At 41.0% G+C, this 22,511-nt stretch overlaps 2 protein-coding genes across 4 annotated transcripts in view; one reads left to right on the top strand and one right to left on the bottom strand.

Annotated features, from left to right (window-relative positions):
* Nucleotides 1-19,069, top strand: part of Ubap1 (ubiquitin associated protein 1) — a 53,567-nt gene extending 34,498 nt beyond the window's left edge. For all 3 annotated transcript variants that reach the window (XM_071600711.1, XM_071600712.1, XM_027930892.2), the window contains 4 exons: nucleotides 6,782-7,705; nucleotides 16,515-16,697; nucleotides 17,327-17,428; nucleotides 17,949-19,069. In XM_071600711.1, coding sequence (XP_071456812.1) covers nucleotides 6,782-7,705; nucleotides 16,515-16,697; nucleotides 17,327-17,428; nucleotides 17,949-18,089 — 1,350 coding nt within the window. In that variant the 3' untranslated portion in view covers nucleotides 18,090-19,069. The remainder of the gene's footprint in view (nucleotides 1-6,781; nucleotides 7,706-16,514; nucleotides 16,698-17,326; nucleotides 17,429-17,948) is intronic.
* A 1,782-nt stretch (nucleotides 19,070-20,851) lies between these two features.
* The window catches only part of Kif24 (kinesin family member 24), a 41,503-nt gene continuing 39,843 nt past the window's right edge, over nucleotides 20,852-22,511 (bottom strand). Inside the window, exons 11-12 of the mRNA XM_027931051.2 lie at nucleotides 22,067-22,160; nucleotides 20,852-21,536 (exon numbers count right to left, since the gene is read on the bottom strand). Coding sequence (XP_027786852.2) covers nucleotides 21,396-21,536; nucleotides 22,067-22,160 — 235 coding nt within the window. The 3' untranslated portion in view covers nucleotides 20,852-21,395. The remainder of the gene's footprint in view (nucleotides 21,537-22,066; nucleotides 22,161-22,511) is intronic.

Below are 22,511 nucleotides of genomic sequence, written 5' to 3' on the forward strand. Positions count from 1 at the left end.
AGCACTTTAGCTCAACTCTTCAGTGTTCCCTCCAAGCCAGGTTACCAGCAGTTTATTGAATGTACATTGTATGTTACTCTGTTATTCTACATGAGCTCCTAAGTCTATGCAAAATATTCTTCTCTTACTGTACTCAAAGCTATTAAAATCTATTCATTCTTTTACACTGTGCTTAAATGCCATCTCCCCAAAGGCTTCTTTCTCAACCCTCTCATCTTTAAAGCTTAGTTAATATAAAGGTACTGAATTACCTCTTGAAAGCAGCAAATAGCTGCTTGTAATTTCTTTTGTAAACATTTACTCAATGCCTGCTCTTGAGAGGTGTTATGCTAGTACTGAGGATAGAGATAAATGCTTTTATCACTGTCCTCAAGGTGCTTAGAGCTCAGAGTCATGTAGAAAACAGTGAAGTACAGGATAGTATTCAAAACACTTCATACTGTGTTTTGAAAAACACATTTATAAAACACAACTTTTGGGAAAAGATGTTTTGTTTCTGGGGGATTCCTGAGTCATCATGTTACTTTAGAACACATTCCATTTTCTCTTTCATAGTCTATATGCTATGAGTAGTTATAGTAGGAGAACTAGGACTTTTTCTCTTTTTGTACTACTGGGGATTGAACCCAGGGGCAGTGTACCACTCAACTATATCCTCACCTCTTTTTCTATTTTATTTTGAGACAGAGTTTATTAAGTTGCCTAGGCTGGCCTCTTAACTTCTGATCCTTCTGCCTCAGCCAGTATTTGGGATTATATGTGTATACAACCATGCCTGACTTTAGTTATTTTATTTTATTTTTATTCTGGGGATTGAACCCAGGGACACTTTACCACTCAGCTACATCCCCAGCCCTTTTTGTTTTTTATTTTGAGACAGTGTCTTTCATTAATATGCTGAGGGCCATGCTGAGTTGTTGAGGCTGTTCTTGAACTTGCGATTCTTTTGCTTCAGCTTCTCCCCTGGGATTGTAAACTTGGGTGACACATCTGCTTCAGTTATTTTTTAAAAATAGCTTTGTTCAGACATAATTCACAGACCATGAAATTCACCCTTTTAAATTGTGTAGTTAAATGGGTTTTAGTATATTCAAAGTTGTGTAAGCATCATTGCTATCTAATTCCAGAACATTTTCATTTCACTAAAAAAGAAACCCATGCTTGATGTGGTGGTCTGTGCTTGTAATTTCAGTGACCCAGTAGGCTTATAATCCTCCTGCCTCAGTTTCATTTAACATAATGTTTTCAGGGTTTATCCATTTGTATGAATGAAGTAGTATTAGTTAATTCATTTTTATATGTCAAATCATATTCTCCTTCATTTGTCAGTTGGTGGACATATTGGTACTTTCTACTTTTTTACTATTATGAATAATGCTGTTATGAACATTTGTATACAGGTTATTGTATGGAATATGTTTTTAATTCTTTTGGGTATATACCTAGGAGTGGTATTGCTGGGTCCTGTGGTAACTCCATGTTTAACATTTGAAGAATTGCCAGACTATTTTCCAAAGGTTTGCTGTGCCATTTAAATCCCCACCAACACTATAGAGGGTTCCAGTTTCTCCATATCCCTATCAACTTTTGTCACTAATTGTCTTTTTTTTTCAGTGTTGGGGGATTAAACCTAGCACGTTGTATGCATGGTAGGCAAATGCTGTACCACTAAGCTATATCCCCAGCTGTTAAGATTTTTCCCCCCAGTCCTGGGGATAGAACCAGGGGTACTTGATATCACTGAGTGACATCCCCAGCCCTGTTTATTTTTTGGGACAGGTCTTGCTAAATTGCCAAGGCTGCCCTTGAATTTGTGATTCTCCTGCCTCTCAGCCTCCTGATTATAGGCGTGTACTACCATGCTTGGGGTCTTTTTGATTATATACATCTTTGTAAATGTGATGTTATCTCTCATTGTGGTTTTGACTTGCATTTCCCTAAACACGGATGTTTAACCTCTTAATGTAATTTTGATTATGGAATTGATATTCCTTTGTGTATGAAGACTTCATTGGGCCAGAAGAGAGACTTATAAAAATTTTCCTTGTTCATTTGCCTAATAATTTTTTATTGGTAACAATAGAGTCATTAAGTACCTCTCTATGTGTACAAATACTATTAGCAGTATAATCTTTAAATATCTCTAGGACTGGGGATGTAGCTCAGTGTTAGAATATGTGTTCTGCAAGCATGAGGCCCTAGTTTTGATCTCTGGTATCACAAGAAAAAAAGAGGGTGTGGGGAGACAAAGAAAATAAAAGGGTTTTAAAAAATTATACAACAGGGCTGGGGCAGTAGCTAAGTTGTAGAGCACTTGCCTTGCAGGTGTGAGACCCTGGGTTTGATTCCTCTGTGCCACGTAAAAATAAATAAGTATATAAAGATATTTTTAAAAATTATATAATATACCAAAAGATAAGATGCAGTGATACATGCCTTTAGTCCTGGCTAGTTGGGGTTTTAGGCAGGAGGATTGCTTGAGTCTTAGAATTTTTTTATGTGTGACAGGGTCCCTGGGTTCAATTACCAGGATAAAAATAAAATAAAAATAACTAAAGCCAGGGATTAAGGATTGAATGCAGGGGAACGCTACCACTAAGCTTCATCCCCAGCCCTTATCTATCTATCTAGCCATCTATTTATTTATTTACTTATTCACTCGCTTATTTATTTATTTAGTTTTTAGTTGTAGTTGGGCACAATACCTTTATTTTATTTATTTATTTTTATGTGGTGCTGAGGCTTGAACACAGGGCCTTGCATGTGCTAGGCGAGTGTTCTACCTCTCAGCCACAACCCCAGCCCTCCTCTGCCTTTTTAAAAATTTTGTTTTGAGTCAGGGTCTTTCTAAGTTGCTAAGGCTGGCCATGAACACCTCTGTCTTGTTTCTCATATTAGTCACTGCTTAATTGATGAATTCAGAACACTTGTTTTGAGCTAGGCACAGTGGCAAATGCCTGTAATCCCAGCAACTAAGGATGCTGAGGCAGGATTGGAAGTTCAAGGCCATCCTCAGCAATTTAGCGAGGCCCTCAGCAACTTGGTAAGACCTGTCTCAAAATAAAAATGGACTGGGGATGTGGCTCAGTGGTTAAGTGCTCCTGGGTTCAGTCCCTGGTACCAAAAAACCCGCCAAAAAAACAAACTTGTTTTGAATCACAAATTGTTGCCATTTTAGGTTTTGTAGGGTATTTCTTATTTGAGCAGTGTGAGACACTGATAAATGTATGATATTATGTTCATAACATCCACTTTTAACCAGAGATTGAGGCTTTGGTCCCTATTCCTTGTGGGCAAGTTGAAATTTTTTTTGTTTCCTGATTGTACAAAGCACCTTTTAAATTTTGATTGCATGGGATTCTCCTGGGAGATTTGGTTGTGGTACTGGTGCTGGTTCCCTCTCTATGTAGAGAATAGTGAGATCTGGAGCCCTAGCCACATGGCTTGAAGTTTCCTATGAGTTTGTCATAGTTGCTCTTGCATTGGAACACAAATTCAGATTTTCAGTTAAATTTCCATTGAGATGAACCAGTAAAACATATTCTTGCATCTAGGATCCAGAAAGCTTCTATTGAATATGTAGTTGCTGCAATAGTAGTGTCAGGGTGGTCCTTTGTGTTACTTTTTTTTTTTTTAATATATTTTTTTAGTTGTTGATGGACATAGTATCTTTCTTTCTTTTATTTTTATGTGGTGCCGGGGATCGAACCTAGTACCTCAAACATGCTAGGCAAGCGCTCTACCGCTGAGCCACAATCCCGGCCCTGTGTTATGGTTTATAATAGATTCTGCTGTCACACATGGGCTGGAATTGTCATGTACTAACTGTATGATTTTGTGTAAATTTCTTTAATTCTTCAAGGCTCCATTTCCTCACATGGAAAATACTGATAACTAGCTTTTTTTTTTTAATATTTATTTTTTGTAGTTGGACACAACACCTTTATTTCACTTGTTTATTTTTGTATGTGGTGCTGAGGATCGAACCCAGGGTCGCGCACGTGCGAGGCGGGCGCTCTACAGCTGAGCCACAACCCAGCCCCAATAGAGTCTCTTAAAACAACCAGCTTTCAGGAAATCCTGAAAGATTGAGAAAGCCCTCCTGAAAGAAAAGGATTAATCCATTTAAAAAATATATTTATTTTTTAGTTTTAGGTGGGCACAACATCTTTATTTTATTCTTTTTTATATGGTGCTGAGAATCGAACCCAGTGCCTCACGTGTGCCAGGCAAGCTCGCTGCCACTTGAGCCACATCCCCAGCCCCAAGAATTAATCCATTTTAAAGTCCCAATCACCTCCTATTAGGTTCCACTTCTTAATTGTTTCAATACTTCAACAGTGACACACTAAGAATCAAACGTTCAGCACATTAACCCCTGGGGGACAAACTACATTTATACTGTAGCATCCTCCTTATCCTAAGGAGGATATGTTCTAAATCCCCAGTAGATGTGTAAACCTAAGATAATACTAAACTCTATATAAGATACTCTAGTACCACACAACAGTGGGGTTGATTACTAAGTGACTAATTGCTGGGTATCAGATACAGTGTGGATATGCTGGACAAAAGGACAATTCATATCCCAGGAGGACGGAGTAAGGTAATGTGCCAGATTTTATTATGTTACCCAGAGCAGCTTACAATTTGAAATGTATGATTTATTTATTTCTGGAGTTTGCCATTTAATATTTTTGGACTGTGGTATATTAAAGGTAACTGAAACTACAAAAAGGTAAACTACAGAAACTGTAATGCATTTATAATACTTTGTCTGTTTCCTAGTACTCCATAAATGCTAGATGCTATTATTATTTATTATCATACTCGCAAACTATGTTCTTATTTTCTTTTACTTTTGCTTTTTTAAAATTTCCAATATGTTTTCCTCTGTTCCATATATTCTGCATTACTTTGGTAATTAAAAAAAAATTCTAAGGGAAGATTTGCTAGAAAAGGAAAGACATTTCTAGTTATTGCTTCAAGTTAAACTTCAGAGTTCGTGTTTATAAGTAGAGGTAAATTGGTTATAGCCACAGTTTTTATTAGAGGAAACTGACTATAAAATTGGGTTTCCTCCAGATAGATGCAGCAGTCTTTGCCCAGTGCTCTTTTCTTATTGTTCCATAACTAGTAGAAATGAAGCACAGTGATTCCCCCACGTGTCTTTCTGAGGCATAGCAGCTGATTCAGGAATTTAAATTAACCTCTTGACATGTGCATTTATAGGCTTCTCTTGTTATTTGAAGCTGAAAAGGTTGGGGATGGCCAGAGCTCGTCATTAGGTTTCTTCTACTCTAAAATGCTTGTCTTAGCATGCTTCCCTTTGTTCTCCTCCTATTATACTTTTAATATGTCTCCAACCTTGAATATACATACACAGAGACATTGCTTAACTCTGTTGCTTTAGAGTGAATGCCAAAGATTTGTTTTTCTTCTGCCCTATGTGAATTTTGCTTTATATAATAATGTATTTCTTTTAAATGTGCAAATGAAATCTTTTTTTTTTGGAGAGAGAGAATTTTAATACTTATTTTTTGGCGGACACAACATCTTTGTTTGTATGTGGTGCTGAGGATCGAACCCGGGCCGCACGCATGCCGCACGCATGCCAGGCGAGCGCACTATACCGCTTGAGCTACATCCCCAGCCCCCAAATGAAATTTTTTACTTTAAGGTCTTGTTAAGGAACCGTGAAGCATATTTCCTTTTCAGTTTGTTCTGTACAGTCTTAATCTGAGTATGTCTAGACCTGCTCCCGCCCTTTTCTTTCCTTTCTTCCTCTCTTCCCTCCACCCCCCCCCCCCCTTAGAGCTTCATAAATGTATGGTCTACCATTGAGTCTATCTCCCAGGCACTCATCTAGATTACTTACACTTTCTGTGTTTTTGTTTTCTCAGGTGCTAGGAACTGGCCTTGCTCTGCTAGGCAAGTGCTCTACCACTGAGCTATATCCCCAGCCCTCTAGATTTCTTAAGAAAATTTCCTACATTTGGAGTATAACCTGTTCATTCTAATAGATGGTGGTTTAAGAGAACAGAATTGTCACACTGCCTGGATTCCAATCCATACTTCAACACTTACCAGTTTTATCACCTTAAGCATAGCCCTTTTAAAATAGGTATAACAATAATTAAAGAATTGAGAAAATCTAGAGAGTTGATACATAAAAATTGCTTAGAATTATGCATGGCATTGTGTTCTTAAATATTAGAAGATATTACTGATTATGGGATCTATTTAGGACATTGTACTAGATAATAGAGACCCAAAGAGGGTCTGTAGTTGGGTTGCTGCCCATAGGAGACTTGTGATATTGTTGGGGTAGTGCTAGGGATTACAGATTAAAGGTAAGTATAGTCACATGTTCGCCATATCAGATGACTGATAGAGACAAATGCTGTAAGATTTTAGAATAAAGATGAGTCACCAGGCAAAGTTTCACAGAGGATGTGACTGAATTCTGCTGGAGCCACAAAAATTTCTAGGGAAATAAATGGCCTGATGGATGAGAGGCAAAGAAAGTGGCAAAAGTCATTTTGCCTAGTATATAGGATTAGAGGGTGTTAATTCTTTGTAGTTAATTTCTAGTAATAATTTGGGAGTGCAGTTTAGTTAAGTCATATAAAGACATTGGAAATCTTCCTGAGCCGGGATCATTCCACATAAGTAAATACTGCTAGCCTACTTAATCTTGTGTAGAGTGAAGAAGGAGTAAATTGGTGGGGGAAGGGAAGCCCATGGGTTTACACCTTCTTTCTCTGCTGTATCTTTGCAGTATGACTTCTCCTTGGAAAAGAAAACCATTGAGTGGGCTGAAGATATTAAAAAAATCCAAGAAGCCCAACAGGAAGCAGAACGCAAAGCCGAGGAAGCAGAAGCTAAAGTGAATTCTAAGAGTGGCCCAGAGGGTGATAGCAAAACGAGTTTCTCCAAGACTCACAGTACAGCCACAATGCCACCTCCAATTAACCCTATCCTTGCCAGCTTACAGCACAACAGCATCCTCACTCCAACTCGGGTCAGCACTAGTGCCACGAAACAGAAAGTTCTCAGCCCACCCCACACAAAGGCAGATTTCAATCCTGCTGATTTCGAGTGTGAAGAAGACCCATTTGATAATCTGGAGTTGAAAACCATTGATGAGAAGGAAGAGCTGAGAAATATTCTGGTAGGGACCACTGGACCCATTATGGCTCAGTTACTGGACAATAACTTGCCCAGAGGAGGCTCTGGATCTGTATTACAGGATGAGGAGGTCTTGGCATCCTTGGAGCGGGCAACCCTAGATTTCAAGCCTCTTCATAAACCCAATGGCTTTATAACCTTACCACAGTTGGGCAACTGTGAAAAGATGTCGCTGTCTTCCAAAGTGTCCCTGCCCCCTATCCCTGCAGTAAGCAATATCAAATCTCTGTCCTTCCCGAAACTTGACTCTGATGACAGCAATCAGAAGACAGTCAAGCTGGCAAGCACTTTCCATAGCACATCCTGCCTCCGCAGTGGCATGTTCCGGAATTCCCTAAAGCCTTCCACCCAAAGCAGTGCCAGTGAGCTCAATGGGGACCATACTCTTGGGCTTTCAGCTTTGAACTTGGACAGTGGCACAGAGGTGCCAACCCTGACATCCTCTCAGATGCCTTCCCTGTCTGTCTTGTCTGTGTGCACAGAAGAATCATCACCTCCAAATACAGGTCCCACAGTAAGTCTTTTAAATATCACTTCACCCCCACTAGGTTACAGTTTCAAAGATTTCTAAATTCTACCTTGCAGTTGCCTTCCTCATATTATTTTCAAGGTTTATGGCAAGATTTGATATGGCATGTTGATTGCTTATATAATTTTATGTAAAATTCTGGTTATTCTTCTGAGGACCAGGATTATGAATTTTAAATTTAGGCTGGTTAAATCCTCCCCTGCCCCCATGCTGGGGCCTTGAGCATTCTAGTAGTTCAGTGCTCTACTACCACTGAACTCCATTCCCAGAATGAATTTGGTTAATGTTCACTGGTTCCTCCATGCATCTTTGGGTCTTTTCCTTTGCAAAGGTAGGGTGTGATGTGGATCTTGCAAATGGTATTTCCTGTCTGGTCGCTTAGTTTTTGTCTGTGTTGTCATGTCTTGTAAATTTTTTTTTAATGGCTTGTTTTATACTTACTAACTTTTTGGTATTATCCTTCTCTTCCTCCTTCATCTTCCTCCTCTTTCTTGAATGGTTCTTTTTATCGTGGTTTGGCTAATTTGAGGTTACATTTTTTTCATACTGGGTTCCTTAGTAACCAGCAGATAATTTGTCTTGGAAGTTGAAGCACAAGGTGGAAATTTTTGAAAGGTCTTTAAAAAATATGAAGATTTTAATCATGTAATTCTTTTCTTCCATTGGGAATTGTGCAGTTTTCTTCAAAGGAAGGGAGGAAGGAGCTTGGGATGGATTGATTAAAAAAATTGCAACTTGTATCATCTTGAAGAAAATCAAATCTGATTTTGCCACGCTAAAACATTGTAGATGCAGTGAGGTCCCTTTATTGTCACAAAGTGTAGGTTTAGCTCTTGGTATAGTTGTTTCAGCAGCACAGAACAATACATTATTGCATTCTAGAATAGAAGTTAAAGAAGTTTGCTATATCATCAGCTCATAATTCTTTTTTTAAATGACAGCACCTCAAGAGATTATTTAGAGCCGGGAAGGAGCCTATAATTGTATTGGTGTGATGTCTGTCAGATATCATAACAATCTTGCTATTAGTAAAGAAAAGAAACTTTGGCCTGCTTTACAAGTGCAAGTTTCAAGCAATAGCATTCTTTGTATATAATCATCTGTTCGAGTGCCTTCACTGTCAAGAGATCTCCCTGCTGCTTATAAACTTCCTGGACTCTGGCCCAGATGAACTAGATAGAGTGCAGAGCATCAATATTAATCTCTTGGAGTATGCTTCATCCTAATTCTCCCTAGTCATTGTTGGGCTTTGATCAGGACCATATCCCTTTTCATGATATACTGTACACTTTAGATAAATTAAAGCACCCTGGAAAAGATAAGGGATCCTCAGTCAATACTTCCCATTCCCATTTAAAGACAGATTAAACATTTAGAGATCAAAGCCAATGAAAACAACAAAGCTCTTTCTCAAACCAGAACACTTTTTTCATTCTTTGATTAACTTGATTTTTCTGGCCCATTTTTCTCTTGATGGGAAGGGACCTGCTTCCTGCTGACCCGAGAATTTACTGCTTTGAATGTGCTGATATAAAAAGAGCTCAAGTTCTTTTAAGTCATGACCCTATCCCCAGGGAGCAAAGCTTGATTCTCATCCTGGCCCTCTATGTTAATGTTCGAGTTGGAGCCACCAGTAAGAACCTTTCCTAGTGACAGAAGGACTAGTGAGAGAATAATGCCAATGGCAGGGGTGGTAGTGGTCATCTGGGCTGTGTACATTTTTCATATACTAATCCTAGAGAAGTGTTAGTGGAATTAACTGTTTATGTTGTAATGTTTCAGTTTCATTTTTCAGATTTTGATTTCGTATTTTACTTTTTACATAAATTTATCTTAGAAGTTGAGAAACTCATAGGCTAATCTTGAGAAGAACAGGTGCCCCCAGCCCACCAGATACTGGGGATTGAACCCAGGGCTACACACATGCTAGGCAAATATTTTACCACAAATATATCCCCAGCCCCACAAGTATTTTCTTCCAGTTTATCTCTTTTCATTTTGTCTAAAGTTATTTGTTTTGACATAGGATCTTGCCCAGCCTGGCTTTAAACTATGATCCTCCTTCTTAAATCTCCAAATGGCTGGGATTACAGGGTGTGTGCCATTGTGCCCAGCTGAGAGGAACAATCTTGAAATGTACTCTTCTGAGTCAAACCTAGAACTGACTGATTTTGATAGTGTCTCTTCCTACTGCTTCTTAGCCCTTCAGAGGCCTTGCTTTGCTTTGCTTTGCTTTTTTTTTTGGTACTGGGGATTGAACTCAGGGGCCCTCAACCACCAAGCCACATCCCCAGCCCTATTTTGTATTTTATTTAAAGATGGGGTCTCAAGTGAATTGCTTAGCGCCTCACTGTTGTTGAGGCTGGCTTTGAACTTGTGATCCTCCTGCCTTAGCCTTCTGAGCCACTGGGATTTCAGGCTTGCACCACTGCACCTGGCTACTCTGCTTTTGAGTTAGGCTAATTCTGCTGTTGGGTTCTGTTTCTCTAGGTATGTATACTTATTGCTTATACTTTCACAGTGAATTCAGGAGAACATTTCTGCCTTTCCTTTATATTTCTTAATTCTGAATTTACTAATTGTGGTCATTAAACAGTAGCATTAATTTGCCTTTAAATTTATGTTTAAAATTCTTTTTTGACATATAGAATCCCTTAGCTTTTTTGTTTTAATATATATATTTTTGTAGTTGTAGATGGATACAATTTTATTTTATTTATTTATCTTTATTTATTTTATTTATTTATCTTTATGTGGTGCTGAGTACACAATCCAGAATCCAGGACCTCACATGTGCTAGGCAACACTCTACCACCAAGCTACAACAGCCCCTAGAATCACTTAGCTTTTATGTATTCATATCCCATTCATCATTTGCAATTACTTTAATGTAGAATCCTTTTCTCTTTTAAAAAACATAAATTTATTTTTATTAATGTAATACAAACGCAATTTGCAAGATGAAGTAGCTTTTAAAAGGCTCACATTGTTGAGTGTGGTGGCATGCATCTGTAATCTAAGTACTTGGGAGTCCAAGACAGGAAGATCACTTCAGCCCATGAGTTCCAGACCAGCCTGGGCAACATTGCAAGACTTCACAATAAAACAAAAACAAACAAACAAAACCCCAAACCAAAAAGGCTTTTATTGAAAAATAGTACATCTCTATCTCACCTCTCCCTATTACCAGTTTTGTTTCCCACAGGTGCTTTGAACTCACTGAGCTTTTTCTTTCTCTCTTACCTCCCTCTGTTCCTTCTGATGAGATTTCACTATATTGCCCAGGCTGGCCTCATACTCCTGGGTTCAAGTGATCTTCCTCCCTCCATCTCCAGAATAGCAGGAACTATCAGCACACACATACCATTGCATCCAGATCTTTGCTGAAGTGTTTCTGCTGAGATTTATCTTTGTATTTCTAAATAGAATGTTTATATTGCCATTTTCTAAAGATAGAAGGTCTTATTCTTCCTGTTATAGTAGTTAAGGGTCTAGCTCTTATAACGGCCCCTCTCTCACTTCTTCCATTATCCTCCACCATATTTTCATACGAAATTTGGGTAAATAAATGTTGTTCACATTGTATTTGGATAAATATGTGTTACTGAGGGCATGGTGGTTCATGCTGGCAATCTCAGTGACTTGGTAGACTGAGGTGAGAGATTGTAAGATCAAGACTGGCTTCAGCAACTTAGTAAGACCCTATCAGATAAAAAGTAAAAAGGACTGGGGATATAGCTTAGTGGCAAAGTGCCCCAGGGTTCAATCCCCAGCACTAAAAACAAATAAACAATGTATTATTTTTCCCTTTTTGTTTATATGATTGTTTCTCAAACTCCTTATTGAAATTCAGTTTCTTGGGCTGGGATCGTGACTTAGTGGTAGAGTGCTCGCCTAGCATGGGCCGGACCCGGGTTCGATCCTCAGCACCACATAAAAATAAAGGCATTATTTATTTAGTTGTAGATGAACATAGTATATTTATTTTTATATGGTGCTGAGGATTGAACCCAGTGTCTCACAAATACTAGGCAAGCGCTTTACCACTGAGCTACATCCACACAGCCCTTTTTATTTTACTTGAGATAGGGTCTTGCTAAGTTGTCTAGGCTGGCCTTGAATATGGGGTTCTTCTGCCTCAGCCTTCTGGGATTATAGGAGTGTACCACTGCATCCGGATTGCTTAACTTGTTTTTGATACCAGGGATTAAACCCAGGGGTACTTAACTACTGAGCCAAGTTCCCAGCCCTTTTTTTATTTTGAAATAGGGTCTTACTAAGTTGCTTGGGACTTCACAGAATTGTTGAGGCTAGCTTTGAACTTGTAATCCTCCTGCCTTAGCCTCCTGAGCCACTGAAATTACATGCATGTGCCACTGCGCTCAGGTAGTTTATGTAACTTTTTACTTGGATAAAAGCTCCACTGATTTCTAGCATTTTAGTGCTATTCTGAGGTCTGTTTTATTCTTTTCCATTTCTAACTTTGGAAGCTTTGGCAATCTTTTCCTTCATCTCTAGAGATCTGAAATTTACCAGTGATATGCTTGTTTATTCATTGTGCTGGAGCCTCTCTTCTATAATGGGGGACAGTCCAATTTTTAAGTTCTGGAAATTATTTTTGTTTGGTATTTCTTTGATATATGTATACATTACCTGCCCCCCCACCTCCCCAAATTCCTATAAGCTAGATGTTTGTAATTTTGACTGAAGCTCTCACTTTCTGTCCTTTTCTGTTTTCTTTCTCTTTGTGTTTTGCTTTCTGGGACATATCCTTGTTTTTTTTTTTTTTTTTTTTTTTTTTTTTAATCTTGTGTTTGGGATTCAGTCCAGGGCCTTAGGATGTAGGCAAGTGCTCTACCACTAACCTGCAACTGCAGCCCTATCCTTGTCTATTTTATAAACCCTTTTTATGTTTTAAAATCTTCATCATATTTTAAATTCCCATGTCTGTTTCCTCTTATGTTTTGGTATCATTCATGTTGATTGCTATGACCTTCCTGTTCATGTTTAAGAGTAAGGCACAGGGCTGGGGTTGTGGCTCAGGGGTAGAGCGCTTGCTTAGCATGTGCAGGGCGCTGGGTTCAATCCTCAGCACCACATAAAAATAAATGAGATGAAGGTATTGTGTCCAATTGCAATTTTAAAAACAGTGTGGGTTAGGGGCATGCTGCTGATTGTTAAAGCTTCACTAGAGGTAGAAAGTTGACATTAAGGGGGAATGTCCCAAAATGTCAACTTGTGATTCTTTGGAATTACAGTTTTTCCAGAGAATTCTTCCTGAGGGCTAAAGAAGGTGGAGATGGCTGATGTAGACTTTTAGTTAATCCTCATTCTGCTCTATATTGTGCATGGAGTCCTTTCTATCTTTTTGTCTCAGGTTCATATTTTCTTTTTTTTTTTAAAGAGAGTGAGAGAGGGAGAGAGAGAGAATATTAATATTTATTTTTTAGTTTTTGGCGGACACAACATCTTTGTTTGTATGTGGTGCTGAGAATCGAACCCGGGCCGCATGCATGTCAGGTGAGCGCGCTACCGCTTGAGCCACATCCCCAGCCCTCAGGTTCATATTTTCTAAGAAATAAACTTTCTGCCTCCTGTAGAGTGAGGCAGATGGGATGGGGAAGGTTTTTACTCCTCTGATCAAGGACCCTTTGACTTATCCCAGTAGTCCTTGGTGTTGAGTCCTATTAAGAGCGCCTGAGTACTGAGGGACCCCTAGACTGACTCTGCTCTTTCCTACTTGGCTCACTTTATATTTCCTTGCTTCTTTATATTACCCTCTCTTCATGAACTTTCCACATTTTAAGATTTCATTGGAACTTATTGTCCATTGCTTTCCCTTTTTATCTTATCTTAAAGGTAAATGCAGTTTTAATACTCTTTTAGTGGGCTTTTGGGGAGAGATGGTAAAGGCATTTGGTTGATTTGCTCTGTTACGAGTTCTACTTTGAAAATCCTAATCAGCTTCCGTTTATTACATAACTGTTGATTAGAGGGCCAGTAAGTTCCAAGCCCAAAGCCAGGCCTTGGGAATTTGGATATGTATGAGACTTGGTAACTAACCTCTAGGAATTCATGGTAATGTACTATGTGCCAGCAATGGGACCAGAATGCTATAGGAACACAGGCTGGAATGTACCTGCAGTCTGTGGGGTGAAAAAGAGGCATTTGGGAGGACTTGCCAGAAGAACCTTCTTGATTTGAAGGCTGCATAGTTATAAAAAGAACTGCTACCTCTGAAGCCTAGTAGTATGCCCAGGCTCTTTAAGAAACATTTCTTTTTTTTTTTTTTTTCTTGTTATCCTCTCCCCCTGCCCCCCTCCCATACAAAGGATTGGACCCAGCGGTGTTCAACCACTGATCCACATCCCAAGCCCATTTTATTTTGAGTCAGGGTCTTACTAAGTTGCTTAGGGGCCTTGATGAATTGCTGAGGCTGGCTCCTTTCTCTGCTTCCTGAACCTCTAGGATTATGAGTGTGTGCCACCACTCCTGGCCTTTGAGAAGCTTTGAAACACTAATACTCATATCCTCTTAATAACTTGCTTTCCCTCAAACACTGATGTTTGGAAAGGTATCTAAATTTCAGTTTTTTTCAAGTTTCTACTTTTTCTTGTTTGTTATGACATTTTAGTCAGTGAATATGAAAATACCATTTTATACCGGCGTTAACCCCTGCCTCCTCCAAGAACTAACCTGTCTTTTTCCTAAAAAAAATACTTAATGACAAAAGTCTGCTATGAATATAATAATAGTATTTAATAAATCCTATATGGGACTCAGTGGTAGAGTGTGTTGTTTGTTTAGCATGTACAAGACCCTAGCTAGCTTTGATCCCCAGCAAGACACACACACACACACACACACACACACACACACACACACACACAAGTTGTATCCATATTATAGGAGTATTATATAAATTTTAAAGTTGTACCCTGGATTAAATAGCTTCGGTGAATGACTCCATAACCTAAATACTTACTGTGTTATAATTCTAATGAAGGATTCTTAAAAAAAAAAAAAAAAAAATTTTTTTTTTTTAGTTGTAGTTGGACACAACACTTTTATTTTATTTATTTATGTGATGCTGAGGATCAAACCCATTGCCTCACACGTGCTAGGCGAGCGCTCTACTACTCAGCCATAACCCCAGCCCCTGTAATGTGTAACTTTTTTAGAAGCCATGAGGCATTCAGGAGACTTTATGAAAGAAAGTTAAGCATTTGAAGAATAGTTCTGAATCCTGACTAGGCTCCTTTTGTGAGAGATGGCATTGTTCTTTGTTTTTTGAAACTGGAAATTAAACCCAAGGTGTTTTGCCACTAAGCTACATCCCCAGTCTTTTAAAAAAATTTTTATTTTGGGGGCTGAGTTGTAGCTCAGTGGTAGAACACTTTCCTAGCATGTGTGAAGCACTGGGTTCTATTCTCAGGGCCACATATAAATAAATGAACAAAATAAAGGTTCATCAACAATTAAAGACGTATTTAAAAAAAGATAAATTTACTTTTGAGACAGAGTTCCGCTAAGTTGCTTAGAACCTGAGTTACTGAGGTTGACACTGAACTTGCAATCCTTCAGTGTCAGCCGCCCAATTACAGGCATGTCCCACTGTGTCTGGCTAGATATTGGTATTCTTGAGCCCAAGTAGAGCCTGTCCCTAAGAGACAGACACAATTGTAGGGCCGGCAAATTGGCTAGATTGGCATGATACATTGTCCGTGCCCTGCCAATACTCCTGTAACCTATAGATTACCCTGTGATTAGGCTGCTAAGTGTTGTGGGTGAGATGGGTATGTGGAAACAGATTGAGCTCAAGACTGTAGTCTTCCTGGTTTTCCCCAGCAAAGTTTAAGAACATCTGGTTATAGCAATATAATTTTGGACTTACTTCTAGGACAGAGGACTCCCTTTCCTAAAAAAGAAAATAAAATTACAGAACATCTTCTTTCATTCTTGGGAGCTGACCCAAACTGTAGAACAGCTTGTGACCTGTTCCCATGGTGGATGGGTTCTTTGACCTGGGAGTGAGCTGTCTTTGTGCCTTAGACTTCATTAACAGAGGTGATAGGAGGAACTAAACTGAGGAGCTTGTACACCAGTCAGATGAAGCTTATTAGTAAGGTCAATTAGTAAGGTCTGTTGCCAGCACAGTAGATTGGGACAGGGTCTTGGAGTGCACATTCCTGTCCTTGGGGTCCAGACTGGTATGGCTAATACTCCCTCTGTCCTGCTCTGTAGGACAGAAACTTTAGTGTGAAATGAAGCTCTGAGCTGGCCATGTGTGGGAACAGGACTTTCAGCCTGTGCCTGAACCAGTGAAAAAATAGGCTGAGGGACAGCGTCAACTCCAGAATGGGAATGTTTGGAGTGAGTGATCCCTCATGACACTGAGTTACAATAGCCTAGGAGAGCCCTGGAGAGAACTGATTGCAGCTAGCTTGGACACCAGTCCTGTGAGTAGTATTAGGGCTTCTTTATCCATCTCAAGCCCAGGTGATTGGGACATAGAAGGGCATATGGCTATTTATGAGCTTTCTCATTCTGTAAGATGGGATGAGAGTAGCCACAGTTGCAGGTGTCTTCCCAGCTTTTCTCTCCCTTGGCTGGTACATCACCCTGTCCCTTTTCATACCTTTTCAGGATGTCTGGTACTTTGTTTCAAGTTGACTGCTCAACCTGGGGCTTGATTACTATCAGAAATGGAAAGCTTCTGGATTAGGCTGCCTCATTGGTATGTCTTCTGGGACCCAGATTGTCCTTCTTGATCTTCTTGTTTCTCTATCACCAGGTTACCCCTCCAAATTTCTCAGTGTCACAAGTGCCCAACATGCCCAGCTGTCCCCAGGCCTATTCTGAACTGCAAACACTGTCTCCCAGTGAGCGGCAGTGTGTGGAGACAGTGGTTAACATGGGCTACTCCTATGAGCGTGTCCTGAGAGCCATGAAGAAGAAGGGAGAGAATATTGAGCAGGTGAGTGGCTGGTCTACAGCAGAGCGGGTGGTGAGCCAAGAACATTTGACCCCTAGAACTGGGATAGTACCTCTTATAGAGGCCCTTGGACTTATAGCATCAGCTTCTCTCCTGTGGATTAGTGGGGACTGACAGGGTACTATATGAGGGAAACCAGCAGTTTCAGCAGCAGCACTTCTTTTTTGGGGTCTGCTCTTGAGACCTAGGCTGAGGAAAAACCTTGGGAGTAGTGAAGCTATTGGACTCTTATCCAGTTATCCCCTTTAAAGGGGCAAAACTGGGTTGTTCTAAATAGGGTACTGGAGCCCTACACCTTTGAAATATTTTGTGACTTGGTCTGTTAATAAGAGGACTCTCCTGCTCAGGCTATGGAGTTGACATTCTAGGAGAGGTGTCAGTTTTGGCAGCATCTCCTTTGGCAAATGGCTGCTCATGTTTAGAAGGGCATGTCTGTTTAGCAAGTAGTCGCTGAGGTGCTGTGTTGGACACAATTCAAGGCACAAATCAAGTTCTGTCCAGAATCTGATGGCTCAGGTGTGTCAAGGAACACACTTCACACTAGCTAGTAAGACTCTTGGGAAACACAGAGGAGCAGCAGTAGGTGCTCAACTCTTTGTTTCTTTCCTTAGATTCTCGACTATCTCTTTGCACATGGACAGCTTTGTGAGAAGGGCTTCGACCCTCTTTTAGTGGAAGAGGCTCTGGAAATGCACCAGTGTTCAGAAGAAAAGGTGGGAACCTTTATGCTTCATGGGAACCTTGAAGGAGGGACAGAATAGTCTGTCCTGGTTTTCTCCCGTGGCTCACAATCCCCTTTCCTTGACTACAGGCAGAAGCAGTGAGGGGCAGAATCTCCCAAGTATCAAGACAGACTGAGGCCAGTGTTTGCCTCAGATGAAGCACTAGGTTGAAGACTATCTAGAATCCCAGGGAAGAGAAGATTGATTTGGGCTAAAAGCCAACTTTTAGACTTGGCCATTGTTAGTCTGACCTCCTCACTCCTTGGAGAGAGCAACTATGGATGGGGGTGGTGAGATCCAGAGAGAAGTCGGCAAAAATGAGTTGGGACTGGGCATGGCTCCTGAAAGACAGTGGGCTATGGCATCAAAAACCTGTCTGCCCTGGCTTCGGCTTATGAAGCAATGGTTAAAGGAGGCAGATGCCTCCCCAACAAGTATTCCTATGTACACACTGAGCTGTTTTGCGTGGCTGGACCTTTTTATTTAATTTGTATTCTCTTCTGTCTCTTAGATGATGGAGTTTCTTCAGTTAATGAGCAAATTTAAGGAAATGGGCTTTGAACTGAAAGACATTAAGGAAGTTTTGCTATTACACAACAATGACCAGGACAATGCTTTGGAAGACCTCATGGCTCGGGCTGGAGCCAGCTGAGACCAGGCCCTGCCCAGGCCCTGCCACGGAACCACCACCCCCCAGAGGCCCTGCAGAGCCCACATGTGGGGAAGAAGGGGCACACTTCTGGATTTTCTTTTGGGGATTAGAAGATCAGGTGTGGAGACTGTGCTTGCCAGTCTCTGTGAGCCTAGGCTCTGAGCTGGGGAGAAAATGGGGGAAGATTTGGGCATGCCCCAGACTTTTCCTGGCTCCTTCCATATTAAATGTATTTGTATTTGAGAAGTGTCCTTCCCACTTTGACCCTCCAGAGAGACTACTTTGGTCTTTCTGGGGGTCTCTACATCCTCAGCAGAAACCTGGTCTAGCTGCCAACAGGAGTGGGGAGAAAAGGGAGGGCTAGACTTAGTGCTGCTTTGGGGTTAGATGCTTCCCCCACTACGTGCACTGGTGGATTGAACTCTAATCCAAGTTGAGTACGAGAAGGTTCTTCCAGGGTTTTGTTCTTTCTCCCTTTTAATGAAGTCTTAGTGTTACACTGGTTCTGTAATGTCTCTGAGGTACAAGGAAAGCACTTTTCCCCATGGGGCCCAGTTTGCCTCTTCTGCCAGGCAGTCACCATGCTTCCCTTTCCAGCCTGTTTCTTTCAGCTTGGTTTGGACCACAGTCCTCTGCTGCCCAAGGTCTTAGAGCCCTGCTCTAGGAAACCTGTTGTCAGTTTGAGTAATCATTGGCCCCTTCCCAGCACACTGAATGGGTTGAGAAAACAGGCCACGACTTGGTGGCCTAGCACTAACCCTCCCCTGTTATCCTTGAACAGCCTCTTCCTCCAGCCCTGCTTTAGGATGACACATGAATAACACCTAGGTTTAGAAATCACTCTCTTTGGTTTCTTTTGTATTATGTTGTACATCATTATAGATCTAAATACAAAGGATATACAGCCTTGATGAATCTAAAATAATTTGCTAACTATTTTGATTCTTCAGAGAGAACTAATAATAAAAGTCTAAAAGGTATCCTGCTGTGTTAACTTCTTTATTGCCAGGAATTGTTTTACTGAGGAGGGTGGGCTGGTGGATGAGTAGTAAGGGGAATTCCTGGGGCTAGAAAAGGACGGAACACATGCTTTCCTGGTAGACTGTGCATTCAGGGAAGTCCCTTAGGAAATAAGTCCTTTTTCCTGTGAGCAACACCAGGCATTTATGTTTTGTGCCACAGGCAGGACTGCATTTTAAGTGCTTCCCTAGCTCTCAATGGTGCTCTTGTATCTGATAGAATTCATCCCTAATGTTTCTTGTCTTTATTATTCCTATTAAGTCTCTGGGGATCTTGGCTGGGAGTTAGTCTCTGGTTTTTAGTGATAATGTGAGGGGCTTCAGAGCCTTAAACTGGAAACAGAATGCCCTCTGGTGGTCCCATCTAGCCCCACCTGAGGCTGACAAAGGATGGCTACTACAATTTGGCTATTTAGCTTTCCTTTAGCTTTTTAAGTCCTCCTCTTATAACCTCAAAGTTATCCTTTACTTGAGATTGTTCATATGGTAGGACTTTTAAGGCCAAGGCTGTGACGTATGAATCTGTTTTATTCAGTGTGGCCTCTAGAAGTGATGGGCACCTGGAGGCTACTTTGTTTTCCTTGTCTTGAGCTTTTTCCTGATAAAAAGATAACGTAGGGAGCAGAACTCAGATGGAAGGGTGTGTGTGTGTCACTATAGCTCACAGCACTCAATGCCAAGATCTTAAATACAGGCTGTTGAATACAAATGGTCAACAAATACGTGAAAAAATGTTCATCTTTAGCAATTAGAGAAATGTGAATTAAAATGAGATTCCATCTCATTTCAGTCAAAATGGCAATTATCAAGAATGTAAATAACAATGTTGGCAAGGATGTGGGGAAAAAGGTACAGTCATACATTGCTGGTGGGTCTGCAAATTGGTGCATCTACTACGGAAGGCAATATGGAGATTCCTCAGAAAACTAGGAATGGAACCACCATTTTACCCAGTTATCCCACTCCTCAATATATACCCAAAGGACTTAAAATCAAACTCTGGTATGTATACACAATGGAATATTACTCAGCCACAAAAAAGACTTACTTTTGCCAGAAAATGGATGGATCTGGAGACTATCATGATAAATGATAAGGCAATCCCCCCCAAAATCAAGGGTTGAATGTTCTCTCTGATTTGTAGATGCAAACACAACACGGCAAGCGGGGGCAGGGAGGAGGGAAGAATTTCAGTGGATTAGAAAAAGGGGAATGAAACAAAAGGGGAAGGGATGGGAATCAAAAAGACAGTAGAATGAATCATATAATTTCCCTATGTTCCCTATGTTCATATATAAATACATGACCAGTGAAACTCCATATGATGTACATTTTAAGAATGGAATCCTAATTGGAATACGTTATACTCCGTGTATATATATATATATATATGTCAAAATAGACTGTACTGTCGTGTATCTTAAAACAACAACAATAAGGCCCTTAAGAGTGGCAAGCGAGTATGTCCTGGAAGATAGTAAGCCTAGGAGATAGACTTGCCCGAGATCCTCTAGCTCTTCAGGTTTCCCGAGAGGAGCAGGAAATCAGCTAGGCAACCAGGAACTGCCATAGAAACAAAAGGGCTAGCATAGGGAGGTGCTGATCACCTTAGCAAAAGGTTGAAATGGGGACAGAAAAGTACCTACCCTCTTCTGCTTCGGAACTGGATTGCTGGAAGGAAGGGTAACTATAAACACAAAGCCTGCCCCACATCTGCTATTAAAGACATCATCAAATCAAGGTTTATTCATTTTACATTTTCAAAAGTAAATCTACATTTCCAAATCAATCTCCAAGGGCCAATGGGGCAGAGCTCACCCTACTGCTGCCCTGCTAGCACCTATGTTTTAGGTTTTTTTGTTTTTTACTTTGAAGACTGAAAGGCACAGAATTCAGCTAATAAACACCCTCCCTGGACTCAGCATATTGTCTCCCTTAGCTTGTGTCCTCTGACCTCCAGGTTACCACTGATTACCCAACTCCCTGATACTCAAACTTAGGAACATCTATAGAGTTTTTAGACCCATGTGTTCCCACAGTTATGGGTCATTAAGGCAAATGCTCTTGGTGCCCCAAAGGAAAGGGAGAAGCATTAAGTTCTTCAGCCCGACTCTGAGGGAACGGAGCCCCATCTAAGGCCATGGGTGGCTGGATGAGGATAGGACAGGTGGGACCAGCGAGTAGCTTCTGGTATGTGCAGGGAGGACGTGGCAGAGGCCTCCACCAGCCCCTGAAAGCCCAACACTGACTCCTATACTACCTCTACTATCTGGTGTAAGATTTTTCTCTAAGACACTACTGTTCTCTCAGGGGCTACAGCTGGCCTGTGGTAGGTGAGGTACAGCTGCAGCTGGCTCCTCAGACTTTGGATGCACTTGGATTTCAGAGCCATGATTTCATCCAGCTGGGTCACAAAATCTTCGAAATCCTGAGAAAGGGAACACAGGACAAGTGGAGGTTTGTTGGTTCTCTGTAAGATCATCTTTTCTAGTCCCTTTCTCTTCAGGAAAACTCAGAACTCAGATCCTCCTCCAGTTGAAACACCTGCAGGACAGCTGCTATGGCACTGGATAGGGCTTACTTCTCTGCCTTTGAGACACTTTATAGGAAGAGAGGTATGTTGTAGAACAAAAGGATATTGAGGTAGAAGTACCTCGTCTGTATATTGTAGGCAGCAGGCTGGTCACTGTTCAGTCACAGGAGTCCCAAGGCCACTAGGGAGGCAGAATGACTAGGGACAGAGGCTGGAAACTTTTAGTCTTGTCAATGGGCAACGTGGCACCATCTCCCACCTGGGGCCAGACCCTCTTAAGCTATCTCAAGAGAAATGGCAAGAGGAGGCACAAGGCCTTGATAGTGGTTAGTGCGTGACAGCAGACCCTTACTCACAAGTACCACATCAAACTGGCCACAGGCCAACTTCCCAACAGCCCATGATTGTTTACCAAGGCTACTTACATTAGAAGACAGTTGGCTTATTAGGGTCTCTTCCCTGAAGCCCAGCTTTGCCATTTCATCCAGTTGTTCTTGGTGTGCTTGGATGACCACCTGCCTGGAAACACCAGAGAGGAAACTGATATTCCTGGCCTCCCATTTTCTCGGGGCAGCTTTCTCACATTGGTCCTTACTTCCAAGTTGGGAACTGACTCCACCTAAAATTGCCAAGGCTTTGACTAGAACCGGCTCCCCACCCCTTCCATCTCCCCTGTTCTTTTCTCTGGACTAGTCAAGGTATTAAGGAGACCAAAAAAATACCAGGAAAGAGATGGGCTTCTTAAGCTGTCCCTGCCTCCCCAGCTATAGTGAAGGAGAGGGCTGGGTGCTGCTTCTCCAAGGAGCTGCCCATTTCCCATGGCTTCCCTGAGAAAGACTCTCAAGGCTATGACCACTGCAGATGGCATAC

The sequence above is a fragment of the Marmota flaviventris genome, chromosome 13, assembly GCF_047511675.1.
Source record: "Marmota flaviventris isolate mMarFla1 chromosome 13, mMarFla1.hap1, whole genome shotgun sequence".
NCBI classification, from domain to species: domain Eukaryota; kingdom Metazoa; phylum Chordata; class Mammalia; order Rodentia; family Sciuridae; genus Marmota; species Marmota flaviventris.